This window comes from Ruditapes philippinarum, unplaced genomic scaffold, assembly GCF_026571515.1.
Source record: "Ruditapes philippinarum isolate M1 unplaced genomic scaffold, ASM2657151v2 ctg177_1_1_1_1, whole genome shotgun sequence".
In the NCBI taxonomy this organism is placed as follows: domain Eukaryota; kingdom Metazoa; phylum Mollusca; class Bivalvia; order Venerida; family Veneridae; genus Ruditapes; species Ruditapes philippinarum.
In genome coordinates, this window is record NW_026863118.1 from 339,292 (window position 1) to 361,195 (window position 21,904).

The following is a 21,904-nucleotide window of genomic DNA, read 5'->3' on the forward strand; positions in this document are numbered from 1 at the left end:
AAAAGTTAATATGAAGATAAGAGCTTAAATCACAGGCTCTGTTAATAAGCATTTCTTGTTGTTTTAACATTTAAGACGCTGGTCATTTTTACATATTGTGAGTTCAATTGTTCTAACAAGATATCAAGTATACACAAGGCAAGTGCAATTCATGTTCACTAACACTATGATGCTTTCTTTGTTGTTTATCAAATGAATTAGGCCCCTGAGCCCCTGACTTAAATTGTTGTTATTTGTCAGGAAACGCAGTTTTAGCACACCATAACGTTTTATCAATTATTCAAATGAGACTATATATAGACATTTCATTTGTTTATTGTTATGCACGAGTTGTATCAAAAACAACATTTAACGGAACAGATAGTTACTCTGTGATTTCTATTTCTTGTGGAAAGGAGTGCCAGACAAATACAGAGGTGCGTCATTAGGCAAAAATAATGTTCCCATTAAGTGCGTCGTTGTAACAGATATCCTATCATTGATTCAATTTGAGAAGATAATTGGTTTTATACAAAGATGCGTTTTATGTGTTAGAAATACGAATATTATTTATCTGAGGAATAATGTTTTAGGATAAATGAATTGGTTTAGCTAGTATCTTTATTGCTTTTCTTGTTAAGTTGTGCCTTCAGTATCTTGCTTTCTTTCTTTTTCTTTTTGCTGGAACGATTTTTTTTTTAAATTATATCCTGAAGTTAATGAAAAAACACCGGTAAAGCGAATCATATCAGATTTGCTTTCGTTTGAGTAAGAAAATTAATCGATAATAAAAATAAAACAAAAACCTGTAATATTCCCTATCAATAATCTCCTACATGCACCAGAAAAGGAAACATGCAGTTTAAGTAAAATAGTAAATAAAGAAAGAAAGAAAGAAAGAAAGAAAGAAAAGTAAGAAAGAAAGAAAGAACAAAAAAGACAGAAAGAAAGAATATAAAATATTATATTTTGTTTCGAAACTCAGTACTTTTCGTTTTCATTCCATGATTAGGAATAAACAAGGTTTTAAATTCTTCCCTCCATTTATATTGAATATCTTCTATTATATTTTGAGGGTGAATTTTACTTATGAAAAATATAGATTTCTTTTCAATTCAATCAAGCATACTTTGCAGATTCCAATGGATTAGCAAGAAATAGCATGCGTGACTATGTTGAAAACCGATTATATAAATGATCATAACTATTTCACTCGAGCAAAACTATTAAAGAAATGAAATAATAAAATAGAAGAAATAACCGTTTTATCTCTTAATGTCAGGAAATCATGCTTGAAATATCCTTCGGCCGAGTTTAAATCCGTGCCAATGAAAACAAAAGTTTAAAATGCGGGATCTATTTACGGATAGCCGATATTTTGGAGTTCGTTATAAAAGTGTAAATTTCTGTACTTTTAACTAAATTGGGACTAAGAAATGAGTTCCTTTTAGGCGATTACTCCTTATAACCGTGTTCTCAATAACCGTGTATTTTTATATTAAATAATGAAGGGCAAAATTCGGGCCAAAACAAATTGTTCCTTATAACCGGGAGTTCTCTATAAGTGATGTTTACTGCAGTTTTGTCACTACAATTACGTGAGAATTCTGTGTGTTTTGTTTCAACAGAATTGTCTGACAATTTAAACAATATGAACGTTTATTAACGTGGAATTTTGACCTCTTTCTACTGAGAATCATTGATGTCACACAGGAAAGCAATCAGGCAGAAGATGTATTGAGCAGACCATTTATTATCCTATCCTTGTAATGGATTTACTTGAGGATTTTTACTGATTACGCTCCGTGCAGTTAAACATCTTTCTCCAAAATAATCTTTATTGGCAAAAACAGTTCATGATCAGATACAGAATGCAATGTTATTGCATGAGTTTTTTTTATTATATTTTCATAACGTATTTCTGTCGTTTACTGATGTATTTAATTATTAGACATGCATTTCAGCAATCACTTAGACATTTTAATAAACAAAATTGTATTGTATTTTATGAATATCATTTTCCTTATTTCATTTTCTGTAGACTTACTTTGATCTAGATTCTATACATTCATTTCTATTTCAAGTAACATAAACAGACAACTGTCAATAATGAAAGATAATTTTCAATTTCCTACTTTGTATACTATCAGTACAGTAACATACACATAGTAATTCATTTCTTTATCTATTGAACTATTGTACATACTAATAATTATAGAAATCCTAAACAAATCCTAATGAAATGTTTAAAAAAAAATCAATAAGATACTCCAGTCATAATGAAAATGATACATATCATAGACTTGTGACTACTTGTTGCAATTGTATAATATATTACTGACTATATAGTTCAATGAAAACAAAGTGTATACAAGTTTATCGTAGAAATGACGTATTCTTTTTGGTTTTAATTAAAGGTGAATTTCCATCTTTTCTTGTAGTCAAGTTTTGGACTTTTATTTTCTTTGCCAAATTCTTTATCACTAGGGGTGTTTGTCACGTTTGAAATCTTTTAAAATTGCAGAAAGAAAAATCAATGTATTAAATTGCACGCCCTAACATGATTCTTCAAGGCTCATTTGCAAACAAATACATAATGCAAAAATTGTACAACATGCACATGAACTGCTTGCCTGTTGTTTTTTATCCCAAAAACCTGTCCAGTCATATAGTTACAAAAATGTCATGCTGGAAAATAACACAAATTTCAAATGCTAAATATGCATTTGCTTGCGTATGCTTTGTTCCTATTCAATTATTTCGCGTCTTTAAACTTGCCTTACAGATTCTTGAAAGTATCAACATAAGATCTGTTCATGATCATGCTCCTTTTGTCACTGTTATTCACAGTTACACATAGTTCGTAGTATTATCATCTTTATTAGATATCAGATTGAAAGACTAGTAAAATATGTCAAAAGGTTCCATATAGACTGATTCTCAATACAAGTTTTATTACTGTGTTGTTATATTTGTCCTTATTTTATTAAGGCGTCTTTCGGCATCAAGGTTTTTCTAATTTCCGTAACAGACAATCTTTTGCTAATTGAATCAGGTGCCGTTATTTTTTAAATTTAATTGTCTCCTCACATAACGTGTCCTTGGAAACCAATAAGTCAATTTGGATAAAAAAAATTTAATAATAGCACTTTCAATATTAAACTTTCATTTCTCGTTAAAAAAAATATTGGGACAATTCAGTTGAAGAGTACAGAAGAACTTACATGCTTTCTTATTTGTTATCCATTTGATTGCACAAACGTACTCAAGTGCAGTGATACTTGCAATAAAACTATTTCGGGAAAAGAAAAGCTTGTTTTATATTTAAGCTTTGAATAATAAGGAGACATGCGGCATTGGTATTATAATCAAGTCAAAAGTATCTAGTATAGGTACATATCACATTTTCTAATTACATATTGCAAATATTTTATAGAAATATTTTGTAAAACACGACACGACATAGAGGATATTCAAGTTTTTTCTATAAATACATGATTTATTTTCATCGAGTGGTATGAAAATAAATATTTCATCAGTGCAGTAGCTACATGCATGAAAATAAATCCTGTTTTTATTAAAAAAAACTTGAATTTTCTGTTTACATGTTTTATATTTTTCTTTTTTGACATTACAATTTGAAAGACATCTCCATATGCTTATTTTAGAAGAACGTAGTCTGGCAAGACACCAGTGAAAATACGAAAAATATGTTTCACTGCAGTGAAAAATAAATTTTTACAGTGAAAATACAGAAAATAAATCAATAATCAATAATTCTCAATATTTCATTTATAAGTATATAAAATGTTCATACGTTATGTCTGTCAGCTATTGCATTACTTGTTATATGTCAATTATTCTAATTAATGCAGACAAAGCATGTTATGCATTTGACCCTTTCTTAAACGGATTTTTGAGCTTTATTTTAGGAACAGTCCATTATCAATTCTAGGGATATGAATGTGAATATTTCAAGTAAACCAGCACCAATGAAAAGCTTGGCCAGACTGCATTCCTGGCATGAATGTTCCTTTCGATCTTTGTCTTAATTCATATACATTCATCTGTCGTGAATTTCGTATTTGTCATTATCAAGAATTGCCTTACCATAATCAAATAATAGCATATGGAATCAAAATTAATCTGAAGATAATCTAAGTAGAAAATTCAGTCGTTGAAGTGAGCACAAACTTGTTCAACTTAAAGCGCCGTTAGCATTGTGTGATATTGATTTATGCAATAGGTCAACATAAAAATCAACAAAACGAAACGATACAATTCGATAATACGAAAGGCATTTTAACATTAAAAGAACTAATTCAAATGATATATCTTTCCCTTGTCCTCTTAGGACATGCTAATACAAATATAATGCCTGCAATTTATTTCTGTTTTTAAAGGTACGTGTTAAAATTAAGTTAAAACTGAATTCATAACTCACATATTTAATATTTTAAACGATGAAAATTGAACTTCAAACATAAACGCCGAAAAACGGGACAACAGTTATAGTGTTCGACAGAAAAACATCCACATTATATTGCTTTGGGTAAAAATCTCTGTAAAGGAAATAAAGATTGTCCCAAAATAACGTAAAAATAATTTATTGAAGAAGTCAGTTTTGGACGATTGATAATATCGATTGTAACAAGTATTATGTCAGAACTATTATTTTAAAGATATGTATGGTCACCATGGTGCCATTCACATTGAACGCTTAATGGGGAGCCTTACTGTATAAATTATTTAATAAATTATTTCATCAGTGAAGTCTTGTTTCTATTTAGAAACAAAACACTTGGCTAAGAAAGCAGCAAAACATTGCTTTGGATTCTCTGAAGCATTCCGGGAACAATATTCTTAAAGCCTCATTAATTATTTACCATGCTTTTGTTTTATTAAGTGTTAATGACTTTATATATAGAAACATCTTGACGTAAATCTTCCAACAAATAAAGTTGTCAAAGTAGCCTTGTAATTTATTGGTGATTTTCATTAATATTTATTTTAGAAGCTGTATAATGGTGTATGTATCGCCCACCCTAGATGAAATGAAGTGCATGCCTTAAGGCCGCAAACATAAACTGTGTACATAAAAGGACACCTAAATCTTTGAAGTTCTCATATTTCAAAACAGAAAACTTTATGTTATAGGATTGTACATAATGTTTTCAAATCGGATTAAAATGGTCGTTTGATAAACTGTACATAAGACGCCTTGTAACAAAACGGAACATTAAACGTTAATACACGTTAAAATAGAAATAGAAATAATAGACAAACATGAAAAATGGTACTGGCTCGGGTTGATTAAGCCTGTTCATAGACGGTAATAGAAAGTCCAAGCTACCGTCTACACGCTAACAAGGGCATCCAGCATGAATAACCTTTTTGTTATCCAACAATTGTGATCATCAAAGTACACTCATGCGATTTTTTTAATGTTTATTATTATTTTTTATCGATCGACTTTATTTCCAATAAAAGCTTTACACGTTTGAATAAGATGTTAACATGGTCATTTATGTTAACGAAAAGTATTTAGGTTTGCCAGTGAAATCTTGATTGTAAGATAATGCATGTGACGTTGATTATTTTATAAAAATATAGAAAATGCAAGTGACTTAACAGATAGATGGATACATTTGTAAGAATAACTGACATACCAAAAGTACAGCTATGTACAGAATTCACCAACAAATTTACTTTATCATAAAAAAAATATTTTTAAATTCTATGAAAGGATTAAATTTTCCTAAAACTGTATAAAATGTCTTTCATGCAACTCTAAATAACGGATTTAACCAGAATATCGACAATAAATATATACAGTTGACTCTAGTCTAAGCATCAATGATAATAAGTTAAAAAATGAAATAAGTGTTAAAAATACATTTTATGGTGAAAACATAACGGACCGTCTACGAGTAAATGCCTTAACAATACAATTTACCGACTTCCTTGGATATTGATTTAAGAAATGGCACAATTTAAGTTTTGTATTTAGCTAAATAAACTCGTTTTCAAAAGTCACCGAACATCAGTCCTTATGCTGTTGTGCAAATAACATACAAGTAACAAACGTTCCTTTTCCTCTAAACACTCTAAATCACAAAACATATAAGTTCTATTTTCAATTAATTCACCGTTATATCTTTATTTTTGGTGATTTTACCTCACACAGATTTTATTGTGTGAGATGAAACATTGACTTCATTAATGATGATATTTATTCATCTGATATTTCCTTGTAACATTTTGTAAATGGTCCGATCATGCTAAGTTGTCATATAACACTTTATGTAAAGCAGCAATAGATGTATTTAACAATGTGCATATTAAAGGTATCCATGTTGTATTTAAAGTTACATTTAATAAATTTCATAAAAAACTAAATAGCGACATTTCATTAATAAAATTGGGTTTTATATCGACTCCAGGTCTTATTTTGGTGTCCAGACAACCAAAATGAGTTTTATTAGCATAAAAATGGGTAACCTCATTGTGGCGAAATGGGAAGTACAATTTATTTCTGTTTGCATGAGAAACTCCGCCTTCGGATCATCCGTACATCACTATTAAATCAACAGACATGACCATAAGTAACAGTCCTAATTTAACGGTATATTTCCGCATTGTAACGGATGTTTTTATACAAATTTAATCTTTTTACGAGATGATTACTTTTACTGAACCCCAGGTTTAGTGTACCGTGAAGCTTAATTAAACGGTTAAAGTGTGTTTGCACAAGAAAATATAATTGCTATGTTCCGGATAGCAATTATAACACTGTGACGTAGCGCATACACGAGCTGATTATAGTCTTCATTTGCATGTTAAAATTCGTATACGAACTTTAGTGTTACCGTGGGGTTTCCCGTTTAAAATCCTAATTTATGAACAATATTTGATGAGATTTACAACAATACTATGAAACATATTAATGAAACTGTAGAATGTTTGATTTTTAGGCCGACGGTAAAATATTTTTACATATTTATTTAATGTAGCATTAACCCTGATTTTCTGTAGATATTTTATAGGGAAAATACCGCGTTATCAATGCTATTGATAGCTATAAAATAGAGAACAAACATTAACAAGAACAAGAGCTGTCGGTAGGACAGCAACGCTCGACTATTCTTAGTGCTTGATAGTAAAAGAGCCTTGATACTGTAAAATGTTCAAAGTTAACAAAAGGGTAAAATTTTCTTTAAATCCATGTTACAGTTATAGGCCATGGCAAGAGTCCTATTATGCTCTCAAAGAAGAGTATAAAATTTCAACTTGTATCAATGCCAGATATCAATAGAATATGAAAATAAGTCAATAGAATATGTAAATAAATGTAAATTCTAAGTTGAAAAGGGGGCATTATTTTGTCAAAATGCATCAAAGAATTGCCCCTAGTGTCTACAGGTTGGGGTCATGATGGTGAACAAGTGTGCAAAGTTGCAAAGCTATATATTAATGGACTTTGAAAATATTTGAACTATTACAAAACGTAATTTTTAAGTCGAAACAGGGGCATAATTCTGTCTATATGCTTGATACAGTTACCTCCTCCTGTCTACAGGTTGGGGTCATAATGGTGAACAAGTGTGCAAAGTTTCAAAGCCATGAGTCAATGGAGTTTGAAAATATTTGAGGGATTACAAAAACTTGAACGTAAATTCTAAGTCGAAAAAGGGGCATAATTCTGTCAAAATGCTTGATACAGTTACCTCCTCCTGTATACAGGTTGGGGTCATGATGGTAAACAAGTGTGCAAAGTTTCAAAGCCATATGTCAATGGACTTTGAAAATATTTGAGGTATTACAAAAACTTTAACGTAAATTCTATGTCGAAAAAGGGGCATAATTCTGTCATAATGCTTGATACAGTTATCCCCTCCTGTCTACAGGTTGGGGTCATGATGGTGAACAAGTGTGCAAAGTTTCAAAGCCATATGTAAATGGACTTTGAAAATATTTGAACTATTACAAAAACTTTAATATAAGTGGTTACGCCGACGCCGACGCTCGGGTGACTACAATAGCTCTACTTATTCTTATCGAATAGTCGAGCTAAAAAGGCATAACCCAAAAATTATAATAAGTCACCCGTTATTTAGTACAGTATTTAATTGTGTACAACATACTGCGATCCGTCAATTAGTAAAATAGTTAATAAAACAGTTAAACTTGTACAACATCGGTTGTAGTCCTGTGTGGCGGGGGTCGGATTGCCTTTACGAGTTAAGGCATCAGAATGTGCAGCAACAGTGTATCCCTGCGTGCTGTGTGACTAAATATGTTCAAATTACTAGATTATGTGCTTTCTTTAGCTCCGGCAGGTAATTTACTTTTAACCCCTGAAGCCGTTTAAGTTTGTTAGCCAAAAACATCGTTTCATGTTTCGGTGCCATAGATCTGAATTGTGTTGGTCCGGCGTAAAACCAAACAAAAGCAAACACAGTAGATATGGCTATAGTGAGCAATTTGTAAACATGCAGACTGATTAAATCGAAAGGAAATAACGCGCGTTCAAGGCATTGGAATGTCGTCAATGCATAATTAAAACAATTTATTGTACACAAACCTATTGAAGAGCGGACTGATTGAAATCAATGCTATAATTGCAATTCTTGAGGTAATCTATGACGGAAAGAACTTTCAATTTTATTAAGAATATTTTTTATATACTATATTCAAACTCCATTTTACACTCATAGAGTGATAGTACAAACGGGTTGTGAAACTATAGGAGCTATTTCCGATCACCTGAAGTAGGTAGTTAGAGTATCACTTAACCAACACGACTAATAAATCATGGCACCTTCAAATTTGTATCATAATAATACAAAAAGTCGAAAATGTGTCACAGTGTATTCATTCAAAGTAAAATAAAGCACAGTGCACAGTATATCCAAAACGAGCTTTGGTGGTCAACTTTGACGCCATGTATACACCAAATCGCTGAAACCATTGGCATAAAATCATCATAATCTACTCTGAAATATAGTCAACTATTTACATGGTAATTTTCAAGACGCTTCTTGGAAGTTCGTAAAGTGTCGCGTTCTTTCTTTGTAATTCTCAAGTTTAATTTAACAATAGTTGTATTCTTTTATATGAGCATGGATACAGCATGATTTTAGGAAGTCACGAACGAGAATGCGTGACCTATCGGATATATGAGAATCAAAAATGAACGAACACAACAACAAACATGAAAATGAATGTTTTTTTTTTTGTTAAAATATCAGATCACTGATGAACAAAAACTGTTCCATTTCAATCGCAGCTACGCCATTCATGAAAATACTGAACTCAGTTTTTGGCCAGTAAAACATATTTTGATCTTAAAATAAAACAACCATTATCTATAAAATCTTTGTTTATCGTTACTGCTTAAGTATTTGAAGTTACTACATTAGTGCATTTTGTTTGATCATGCAACATTATAATGTCCTTTGTGGACTTTTGTAACAGTAGCAGATTAAGCTTTAGAGATAAAATTGCTTACTATGTGGAAATTCTTGGTCTGCCTTACATGCCTTAGGAAACAGTTTTTGATGTTCATTGTAGTTTTTGTTTTGCAAACTTAAAAAATTCAGAAATGGCTTCAAACTATATTATTTTCCCAGAGGTTTGTCGAACATTATTCGTTAGGAAGTTAATAAGATAAATTCTGTATTTAGAAATGCTTTAGATATTCTGATTGTCATCACATGGTGATCATATTTAAGCTATTTTTCATAGCATGTGATGTCATAGCACAAGAGCCCTGGACCATTCTGGTTCCTGCCTTACAGTTTAGGATCATTGGTTCAAACGTATAACGGGACGCCTGAGTCGCCTGTAATTTAGGTAAGGCTCAAAACATATAACACTTTTAAAATATCGTTAGATATTTTTAAAATAAAATAAAACAACCTTAATTTTTTTTATTAAATATTCCATTAGAACAAAAATTCATACCAATCTAAAATTGTTCACATCTACATGAAATCATGTTTTAACTGGATCAAAGTTTTACGGATCTAACTATAAATATTTGATATGCGATTTTTATTGATCTCGTGAGATCTTATTTGAATTTTCTATTCCTATAAATGCAATTTATGTCCATCAAATTTGACACATTCTATAAAAACAGAATAAAAAAACCTTCTGCTAGAGGCAATGTAATTTAATTTGATTCCAGCAACTAGATTGTACCTTACTTGATGGCAAATGAACTGAATTTAGAGCAATCGAAGATAATTTTGGTTTTAATTGAAATGGTACAGCCTTATCATATTTAATCATTATGCAGATTTTATTATATTTTGTACATTTCAAAAAAGATGTAAAATGAAGAATATATACACTATGTTTAAAACAAGTGTAATATTGTTAGAACATTTTTGATGATAAAGTTCTGAATGAATTAGATTAATTTGGTCGGCCTTTTTCGTAGTCACAAATTGCTTTTTTATCGATACAATTGATAGATTATGATTTTTGTATGTATCGTGTCTTCTAAAAGGAAACAAAAGACACAATAGAAAATTTTATCCAAGTTATATTTTATTAAAAATCAACATAGATTGAATATATTTTGCCACGGCTAGGTTGGATATGTAGTCTGATTTTATTGACCACATTATAGCACTTATTCAAATATTTGATTCCACGTCGGTTCTATCCGTATAGTTTACGAGAATTAATATGGGGTATAAAACTAATGTCTGGAAAATTCACAAAAGCGTATTGTATATGTTCTCATCACATCCGCAATAGCACAATCGATTAAGTGATTTACCTCATATATGAGAGCCCTGCTTTTGTTATTGTTTTTAAGACCTTTTCATTTTATTTTTTTTGGAAGTATATTGTTATGAACACGGCCAAGTGTTTGCAAAGTTGTAAAACAATTTAGAAACACTGATTTGTGTCGATTTGTATTTCATTTTAATCCGAATGAATTTTAAATAATAATTCTTTAGCTATATTATTATAAGAGTATAGTCTTTACCAAAATAAGTGCAAATCATAGTAAAAAAACAGAAAATACAACATAAAACATCATAGCTGCAATAATGTTGAAATAGTTATAAATAAGAATAAAATATGGAATCTTACAACACGTAGGACATTTAGAAATGATCAAACAGCAGTTTATCCTATTGCGCTATAACGGTCAGTGTAATTATTTCGTTGACAAATTGAATTTAATCATATCTCACCAAATTTACTGAACATTTATCGAAGATATTGTGTGCATTGACCGTAAAATCAGTATGCAATTGACAGGTGAATAAAATCAAACAATAGAATACTTATATAATTTGAATAATTACGACTGCCTTTGCTTTCACTTTAAAATCCAAAATAATTTGTTAATATTTTTAAACAAGGAGTCATTGATGTTTTTAAACAAAAATGGTTTTCAGATATTGTTAATAATAACGTTTTAAATACATTGTATAGACATATCAAGAGCAATTTTTCATTGGGATGCTATTTAGATAAAATTATGTGTATGAAATCAAGACAACAATTAACCCGTCTCAGAATAACTGCGCATAATTTAAGAATATAGTCTGGTGGATATGGTAAAAACAGGCTTGAACGACATGATATGTCAACTTTGTAATTCACACGATATTGAAGACGAATTTCATTTTATTCTTGTTTGTAATCTGTACAAGGAAATACGCACTTAATTCATTAAAAGATATTATTAAAAAAAAAATAAGCATGTTTAAATTCATAGAATAACTTTAGTCATGTGAAAAGTCTATATTAATAAAATGTAAATTCATTTATTTTGCAAATAGTAAAAGAAAAGATATGTTGATAAGCTTAGGTTATACATAAATGTAATGTTAAAATGTTGTTAATATTTTCATAGATATAGTAAACGTTTAGCTTTGGCTAATAATTTTTATATTAAAATGACATTATTGTGATATTAAAAAGGAGATTATTCTGATATACATTTATATAATCCAAAATCATTTTTTCTGCAGCAATATATGTTCATTCTCCAATATACTGTAAATCTTTGAATTATATCATGTGTTTATCTATTTATAATATTTAATATGTGTAATGTAACAAGATACTGTATTGTATAAGTTACGAAATAACACTTCTGTTCTGTTCTGTTCATTTACATTCGTGGTACTAGTAATACGAGAGCATGGACTCAGTGTTCTTATAAATAATTTGTTTTCTATTATTTATTTTTTTGTATTTGCAGTAAAGGTCACGCCTACTATTATATCACAGATGTTATACAAAGTAAACACTGTCATAATGCGACATTATTGTCGCATTTATTTATGTTAATTACGTACTAACTCATTTGCCCTGGTATTTTATTGTGTGTAGATTGGAAATTAATCGGGATAAATGGCGATTCATTACTTTGTTTTGTTTCATTGATGTCACGTTACAATCACATGACATTTTCTCACAACTTAAGACAAGAAAACGAGAAAAAGGCAGACAACATATAAGACTTACATTTGGCAGGTTTGAAGTATTTGGAAAGTTTGTAATTCTGTGTATTTTTTGTCTCATAAAAATAGCATTTTTTGAATAATTGGAAAGTACAATTAGGAAATTCCAAGCATTGGGTAAAGTGTCAGTCATTGACGTATTGAATATTATGCAGAATTCTATTGATTTTGAAAAATATATACCAGTATTAGAAAATAATGAATCTGGCAGTATGGCTTTTAATTTCCCTGTGAGATTGTCTATGGATAAAACTGTAAATTACTCGGACAATTAGTTTTTAGATAAATGTCTAATGCAGTGACTTAAAAATCGTTAACGACCGCTTTGGTGATGATGCAGGTGTAGGCAGTTATACGTTTATGTCAAACGTTGGGTGAAGCCTAATTGATTATGTGTTAATGTCATGTGACATTTTTCATTACATTGAAGATTTTATTGTTCATGAAATGAATCCATGCTCTCATCATGTACCTATACAAATAAATTTGTGTATGAAAAGCATTGTGAAACGTCCTTAAGTAAAACCTTGTGGAGTCATGTATAATGTATAGAGTATAAAGAAATTAGTTGGCCTAGAAAGAAATAACATAGAAATTATAGATGATAACATTGTTCTTTTTCCAAAACAAATATAAATTCTGGAGTAGATCAATTGGCAGATATCCTTAACAAATGTGCATATAGTGTTTTTGGTAGGTCATTAGATGTGTCAAATTCAAAACATAAAGTCCGTGATTTACGCAAATATGCGAGACGGCTAGACGTGAACTTCGTTCAGACACGAAAATATACAAAAGCAATAGATTCACAAGTTGCAGTGACACTCTTTGTTACCGTTACATCAAACGCAAGGAAAAAACAAAATTTAAGGCTATGCAAAAAAAAAAATTTGATTTAATAAGCCGCCACACAACCACAGCAGTTTTGGAAAGAAGTGAATGATTTAGAAGCTAAAAAGTTTAAAAAAACAACAAACAAACAAACAAAACAACAAAAACAATAAAAAAAAAACAAACATACAAATTCGAGGGAATTTTTCGTCGAATGATGATGTTGAGAATATTTTGACTTACAATAGCGATGTAACTAACGTAGAGCTGCTCGATAAATTATTTCCTATAGAAGAGGTTCTAAAAGCAAGGTCAGTATTAAAACTGGAAAAATGGGGATATTCATTGGGTTTTTTTTTGACAGTAAAGATTTATTCGCACCATTATTGTGAAAACTTTTTAATCATATGTAAACAAATTATATACATCCTGTTAGTGGGGCCAAGGGCGTGATTTTCCCTGTTCCAAACATAGGAACTCTGGAACAGGACCGCATATTGCGGCGCATAAATCCGAATCCGTACCGGCTTTACATATTGTTTGTCCGACCTTTGAATATCTTTTCATATTATGCGAGCGGGTGGTCTTTATTTATCTAATCTCAATTAAATATAATCTGCTAATTTAAAAATCAGTCAAATATACGGTATATTGAAAAAAGAAAAGGAGTGACATCCGCCATTTGCCGCAACGTTCGGCGTAAGTTACCCCCCTTGATATGCTTGATTTTTGTTTTAATTTTTCTAGTAATGAATACTAGATGAGTGCCTAAAATATTTATCTATGGATCATGTTTAAATATTCCTTTTTTCAGTTAGACAAAATCAGTTGGACCATATTACTAAAGTGTCTGTTTTCTCCATTTTTAACAAATCAATACACGAATACGCCCGTTATAATGCCGCCTATACATGTCAACACGTGTACAAACAATAAACCGTTAACGTAATATCCGGACGATACCTGATAGTTGACAAAAATAACGGGAACAAAATTCTGAAAAAATAGTAATCAATTGTAGCCAAAGGGGAAAAACTCATGCCGAAAACGTTGCGGCAAATGGCGGATGTCACTCTTTGTCTTTTTTTTATAATACCGTAAAATTTGACCAATTTTAAAAGAGACAGATTGGGTTCAATTGATAATATATTTTTTGAGTCCATACACTCGGATAATACGAAAAGATATTTAGATGTAGCAGAAACGTATTTAAAAACCGTTACAAGATCGAAAATATACGCTGCAATCTGCGGTCCCGTTCTCGAGTTCCTATGGTTCCAAATAAAGGTGACCAAAACGATGCTAACAATTATAGAGGCATAACTATCTGTAGTGTTTTCTTAAAATATTTTTTCAGTTATGTTAGATACAAGGCTTCGCTCATGGACAGAATCGAAAGAATTATTATCTCATTTTCAATATGGTTTTAGAACAAAAACAATTGCACAGTTGATTGCATTTTTGTTCTAACTTCGATTATAGATAGAGTTATTTCCCTCGAAAAAAATAAATACTGTGCTTTACTTACAATAAAAGCTTTATACGTTTGAATAAGACGTCAACATGGTCATTTATGTTAACGAAAAGTATTTAGGTTTGCCAATAAAGTCTTGATTGTTAGATAATGCATGTGACGTTGATTGTTTTATAAAAATATAGAAAATGCAAGTGACTTAACAGATAGATGGATACATTTGTAAGAATAACTGACATACCAAAAGTACAGCTATGTACAGAATTCACCAACAAATTTACTTTATCATAAAAAAAAATATTTTTAAATTCTATGAAAGGATTAAATTTTCCTAAAACTGTATAAAATGTCTTTCATGCAACTCTAAATAACGGATTTAACCAGAATATCGACAATAAATATATACAGTTGACTCTAGTCTAAGCATCAATGATAATAAGTTAAAAATGAAATAAGTGTTAAAAATACCTTTTATGGTGAAAACATAACGGACCGCCTTAACAATAAATTTTGCCGACTTCCGTGGATATAGATTTAATAAATGGCCCAATTTAAGTTCTGTATTTAGCTAAATAAACTCGTTTTCACATCAGTCCTTATATTGTGGTGTAAATAACATACAAGTAAGTAATAGTTACCGTACGAGGAATAGGTCTGCATAGTATTTACAGACCAGGGTGGCGATTTGAAGACCGAGAGAGCGTAGCTACGCTCTTGTAATTCATTCGTTCACAAATCAGGTATTTGAATATTCTCGTATTTTTCGTGTTTTTTTTATGTAATAAGATCAGGTAATGTACAGAATGGAAACAGAATAGGCAAAGGTAAGATCATTATTTTGATATATGAAAACATAACATATTAATAATATATACAAATATTGAGGAAGATAAAAAAAAGTTTTCTAATCATAACAACGGAACACTTTATCTTTATATATAAATAATTTCATGGTAAATAGATGATCAGGCTATTTCCAATTTAATTAAAATATACGACTTTTTCAAAGGAAAGTAAATGAATCATACATGTAGATATACCGTCATGTAAGTTGGGTCTTTTCTTGTTGTTGTTTTTTATGATGGCTGATTTTAAATATTATTAGAATTTCATTTATGTTTGGAAGATTTTTCTTTCGGTGTATTCTTTATTATGCAGAATTGTTAAAATAATACAGCAGGATTGTGCAAAATCAGACATAGTTGTGGAAATAAATGCCGAAAATTAGTATCTTATGAAGTTATATAGTTTGGCAAATGTGTTAGGTATACCGAAAAGCAAACTATAAAGACAGGCTAAATGTGCGTTATTGTACTCATTAATAAAACTTAAGCCATTTTGTTTTTCTCACAAATGACAAATAATCTGGAATATATGTTATGAGGGTCCTTACAGCCGTATGCGCCAATTATCTTCTATTAATTTGATGAAATGTACTTTAAAATTATATATCGACCCTTTTTCCTATTCAAAGTGGTCATAAAACCCCCCCCCCCCTCCCCCGCCATTGAATAATTACTAAGTTAAAAACTAATGTATGGATAGAAAAACAAAAGAGCATGTAGGTAAGATAGTTACCGCACTCGGAATAGGTCTGCATAGTATTTACAGACCCGGTGGCCTTTTAAAAACCTCGATCGCTACGCTCTCTCGGTCTTCAAATCGCCACCCGGGTCTGTAAATACTATGCACCCTATTCCTCGTACGGTAACTATTACTTACTTTTCCTCTAAACTGTTAAAAAGCAAAATCATATCAAATACCAATGTAATAATTCGTTCATTTACTTTTTTATTACAATTGTTAAGTTATATATATTTGTGTTTATTATTCTGTACATATGCAATTCATAGAAATTAGATGACAATATATATCAATAGTACGTATATTTCAAACTATATAAGTGGTACGTAACCTCCAAATATACCTCCTGGTATATGTTTCCTCCATGGTACGTAACCTCCAGTAAGAGGCTTGACTTTTATATAGAGCTATTTACTTTTGTCCCACTTCCTGCTTTTGCAAGAAAGAAAAGAGTTGTTTTGCTTTATGTTTTAAAACCGTGGTAGTTAATGTTAAAGCGCCGTGAAAATGCAGATAGCCAATATACCAGAGGTCGTAGTTCGATCCGCCGCTCCTCCATTTGACTCTTTACCAGTGTATAGTCGCCGAAATGGGACTCCCGGTGGCGACTGTCATGCACAATTTAAACAAGTGAGAGAAGGACGAATTTTTCTTCACTCTAACATTTGGCTTCTCAAAAGATGGAAATTAATCAATACTTTATTATAGTGTTGTAAGGTCAAAGCATATAAAGGAAACCAAAATAAATAAGTTTGGAAATCTTTGGCACAGTCATTCGATTTGGGTCTTAATGACATTTTTATCGCTTTTGAGATTTTCACATTAAATTAAAGCTCAAGAAATATGCTTTCTAGTGATATAATTCATATGCAAAAGAAATTATTATTTCACAACGTCATGTTGAAACTTCTTGACGTTGTTGTTGTCGTCGCTAAATTGACGTCAATGTTTCCCATTTATCACGTCATCGTTTCCCGCTTTTCTTGCATTAGGTGTGTTCAAATGATTATACTATTTTTTAGCGAGGGAAAACATATTAGGCCCTATTAACCTGAAATAATGAATAAGTAAATGGTATGGTAGTGGTACATTTTATATGATGTTATTATTATGGCCAAATATATTTTTTTCTGAGTAACATTTTTCGAAATGTTTATTTAATGGAGCTGTCTGTTAAAACATCAAACGGATATAAGAATCTTGACACAAAAAAGAATTAAGTTTTATCAATCAATATTTTTTATTTCTCTATTTTAACATTTGCTTCAAATGTGTACACCGCAAAACTCGTCACTGTACGCTGGTCTGACGTATGGCCGTACGGAGTTGTTCAGGTAGGTTTGCCACCATTGACTAAGCCCACTTGGTTGAATTGGTTCTGCTCTTACAGCCGCTTCAAAACGCGAAGACTGATGCTTTAAAATACAAATCTTTTCCTCATTTTGAACATCAGATGAAATCCGCACGGTGACAATACCTGGTTCGTCTGCAGTAAACCGGAAGTACTGATATTTCCTGAAATTAAAACTCATCATCTCATTTCTGCTAAGCTCACAATATAAGTTTTATTATGAAAGTTATACTGATTAAAAATCATATTTTTTATTTAAGTTACGAGAACTTCTTTCCTAATTATATTATTCTTATCATAATTATTTCTTTCATCATTACTACCACTATTTTAGTATTATAAGAATATTATTATTATGATTATGATGATGATGATTATTATTATTAAAGCAGTTTCTGTATGTTGCATCTGTTAACTACCTTATTCCTTTCACTGCTTTAAATTTTCCCTCTAAGAACGACTTCCAATTTCTCCATGCCCAGTGTTGAAAACGGACAGCAACATTTGTTTTTCATGATTTGTTTACAACATTTTCAAGCTGTTCAAGCGTCTCTACATCTGTTCGTCTATATACTCGCTTGATGTGGGCGAAGCCGGAATCTACTAAACACCGGGCGTGTCCTGTTTCAATATAACAAGGCTGAAAATTTTAGCATGCTAATGTAAAGTTGTAAATTGCTGCACATTGTTTTCATACTAAAAAATCTTTGCCAGGAAGAAACAACAATTTCTTGCATGTCATTTAGACACAAAGCATTTTGAGTAAAACTAATAATGAATGTTTTAACATTCCAAAACACATAAACATATCAAGCAGAATGTCTGGTTTTCTTAGCGGTATTATCGTGATGTCTCGATCAAGAGAACATAGCACGTGTCTTTTTTTTTTTTTATAAAAACCGCTTTCCGCAGGCTATAATGTGTCATCATGGATCGCAATTTAATAACAAACTGCGGACGTAAAAAGGATTTTCAGCCTGATAATGTATCGTAATCTGTTCCTATTTTCTTTTTATTGAGTAAATCAAAATTAAATGATAGTTTTTTTTATTCTTTTTAAAAACGGTGCACGTAGAATCACTCGTGCGTAAAGAATATTACCAACTTACCTGGAGTTTGCATTAAGTATTCTATTACTTCATTCTGACCAGTCATTACTCTCCACATAAAATAAGCAAGCATATACTTATTTTTGTTCTGCCCTGAAAAGCGAGAATGAATATAACAGTATTATCGGGGTGTTTTTCATTTATAACAATAAAACAAATTTATCATCCCGCAGGTTAATTAACTATATTGTTTATGTAGTTTTAATCAAATGCAAACTATTGCTTGTATATAAAATAAGATCTTTATAAACCAAAAATATCCATTATAAAGTTGTAATGATAATAAGAGAAGTTAGTTATTTCAGTACTGTTACATACTTATAGGCCCATATTATGCCTCATATATGCTATCTATTTTATTTCTCAGAAAACATTTTGTCGGCATCAAGTTCCATTTTCTACAAAAAACTCATTTGATATAAAGGTTAACTTTGTTTAACTTATTTTGCTCTATTAGAATTAGTATTTGCATTGAAGTCAAAATACTACACTTTAACATATTTTTACTTTTACAACACATTACGTACTGTACACTTTGCACTATTTTTTTTAGTTGTTCAACATTCCACATGCTCTTTCATCAGCAAAGTTACTTATAAAATGTATTACTCTTGTAACGTCGTCGAAGGTAATAGCATTATGTGGTTTTCTGCCAGTATTTCCATGTATACGTGGAGCAATACCTTCCTGAAAAACTTGCTTACTTAAGCTACTTAGTGTTTTCTTCCCTATGCCATGACAAAGTAGAAATGTCTTTTTACATACTTCAGTACCATGAAACGTATACTTTCTTCTCATTCTTTGACGTTTTTTACCACGTTGTGTTTTTTCTGTAGATCTTTCATCAGACCCATAATGTAAATTTCCTTTGTTTCTTTTTCCATTTCTTTCATATTAAGTAGGTACTGATATATTTGATCTTTAGTGAACTTTCCGCTACATGCTAACCTACAACATTTACTAGATTTATAAAGTTAAACATGCTGCCGGTCAGAATCTGGTTCAACATAATCATCACAGACTTCATCTTCATCGGACCATTCAAGCTCTTCATCCCTTTCAATGTCTTCCGAACAACCATTTGCACCAGTACTTGCACCTCTATCCTGGTAAAGGAAGTCTCGCACACGGCTCTTCACTATACTATTTTCCCCGATGTCTTGGTCAGAACCGCTGTCGCTACTAACATCTTCCTGGGTATTGCAGGGTGTAGTCAACGGTGTTCTGCCAAAATGCTCTGATAAAAGGCTCTCTAGTTCCTGAAAATAAAATACAAATAATATATTAATCATAAAAAAAAATGCAAAATCTAAAAATTTAACATTTTACTGTTAAACTATTTACTATTTGTTTAATCAGCATGTGATTAAAAAATGCTTAAAAAAAATAAGAGAGAGGCAGGTTTTGAACTTCATCCGCCCGCACGAAAAGCGAACGGCGTAACCGTTTAGCTACAGAGGCATTTACATTTAACATTGAAGAAATATTTTATTTATACAACGCCGGTGTTTAAAATGAAACAGCGCGGTTCCATACGACAGTCTAAACACTAATTCCAGAGTTATCACATATAAAATGTACATGTACGATCCATATACCAAAGTTTTAAGGGTTTATTCGTTATGTGTAAATATATTCATGTGTAAATATATTCATGTAGACTACAGTACATCTAGGATTAGTCTCGCAAAGCGGCAAATATTTTTTTTTTTTTCATTTATTAGATTTAGGTCTAGATGAAAATAAAAATAGCTCTAGAGAAAAAGATATAGATCTATGTCGAAACATTCATGCTAGTCTATAAACCATGATAAACTTTTTTCCAGCGTTAAAATAGGCACCTGATGTGAAAAGAGATTCACGAATGTATTCTACTTTCGTTTTCAAATACCGACTGACCTTCAAAACATTATTGATACAAATGAAATCAGATTTAAAACATAAACATACAGTAGATTGTTAAAAAATACGAATAAAGAAACTTACCTCTAGCTCTTCGGCCATTTTACGCAAAGAAAATACGTGTAACCTGTCGATAATAATCGTAAACAAAACTTCTAGATTAACATGTGTAGTTTCGCAATGATCTTCCGGTCGGTCTGACTTTTGACGTCATTTATGACGTTTGCGCATTATGTCATTAAGACCCCAAATCGCATGACGGTGCTCAAATTTATTATGTAAATGCAACATCAAAAAGTTTATTTTTTTCTTGTGAAGTGAAATATTACCTCTATCGATGCCATTGTTGATGTAGTCTCTATGCGCAAATAAAATGTGAATAGAAAAATGCACGAAGTTTAGTGATGCGTTCGATCGATATCCCGATTTGTGTATGACTAGATACCTTGATTAGTGTATGATACACAGATCTGTATATGATACACAAATCAGGCGATATAATAGACCTGCTAGACACTCTAAATCACAAAACATACAAGTTCTATTTTCAATTAGTTCACCGTTATATCTTTATTTTTGGTGATTATAACTCATGCACGGGCGCTCGTGCAGACTTTATTGAGCGAGATGAAACATTGACTTCATTGATGATGATATTTATTTACCTGATATTCCTTTGTAACATTTTGTGAATGGGCCGATCATGCTTAGTTGTCATTTAACACTTTATGTAAAGCAAAAATAGATGTGGTTGACGATGTGCATATTAGCGGTATCTAGAGGTATTCATGTTGAATGGAAACGGACAATTACCGAACCCTTATCGGGTTGTATAATTGATATTGATAAAAATGAGAACAGGATCAACAGGGAAAGGGCATAGTCCAAAATTTATAAGTCACCCGTTATTAAGTACAGTAGTTAATTGTGTATACAACATACTGCTGATCGACCAATTAGTAAAATAGTTAATAAAACAGTTAAACTTGTACAACAACGGTTATAACCCTTTGTCACGAGTTAAGGCACAAGAATTTGCAGCCACAGTGTATCTCTGCGTGTTGTGTGACTAAATAGGTTCAAATTACTGCCGTATGTGCTTTCGTTAGCTCCGCAGGTAATGTACGTTTAACCCTGGTACTGCTTATTGCATAATTAAAACAATTTATTGTAAACC

The 21,904-nt window shown here is 31.1% G+C and overlaps 1 protein-coding gene across 1 annotated transcript; it reads right to left on the bottom strand.

Annotated features, from left to right (window-relative positions):
- Positions 1-19,764: 19,764 nt before the first annotated feature.
- LOC132721175 (uncharacterized) lies at positions 19,765-20,913 on the bottom strand. The gene is made up of 2 exons (XM_060705436.1): positions 20,812-20,913; positions 19,765-20,084 (listed from the first exon to the last, which is right to left on the bottom strand). Exons 1-2 carry the CDS (start codon positions 20,827-20,829, stop codon positions 19,800-19,802), a joined length of 303 nt encoding a protein of 100 aa, XP_060561419.1. The 5' UTR covers positions 20,830-20,913; the 3' UTR covers positions 19,765-19,799.
- Between the last annotated feature and the right edge of the window lie 991 nt (positions 20,914-21,904).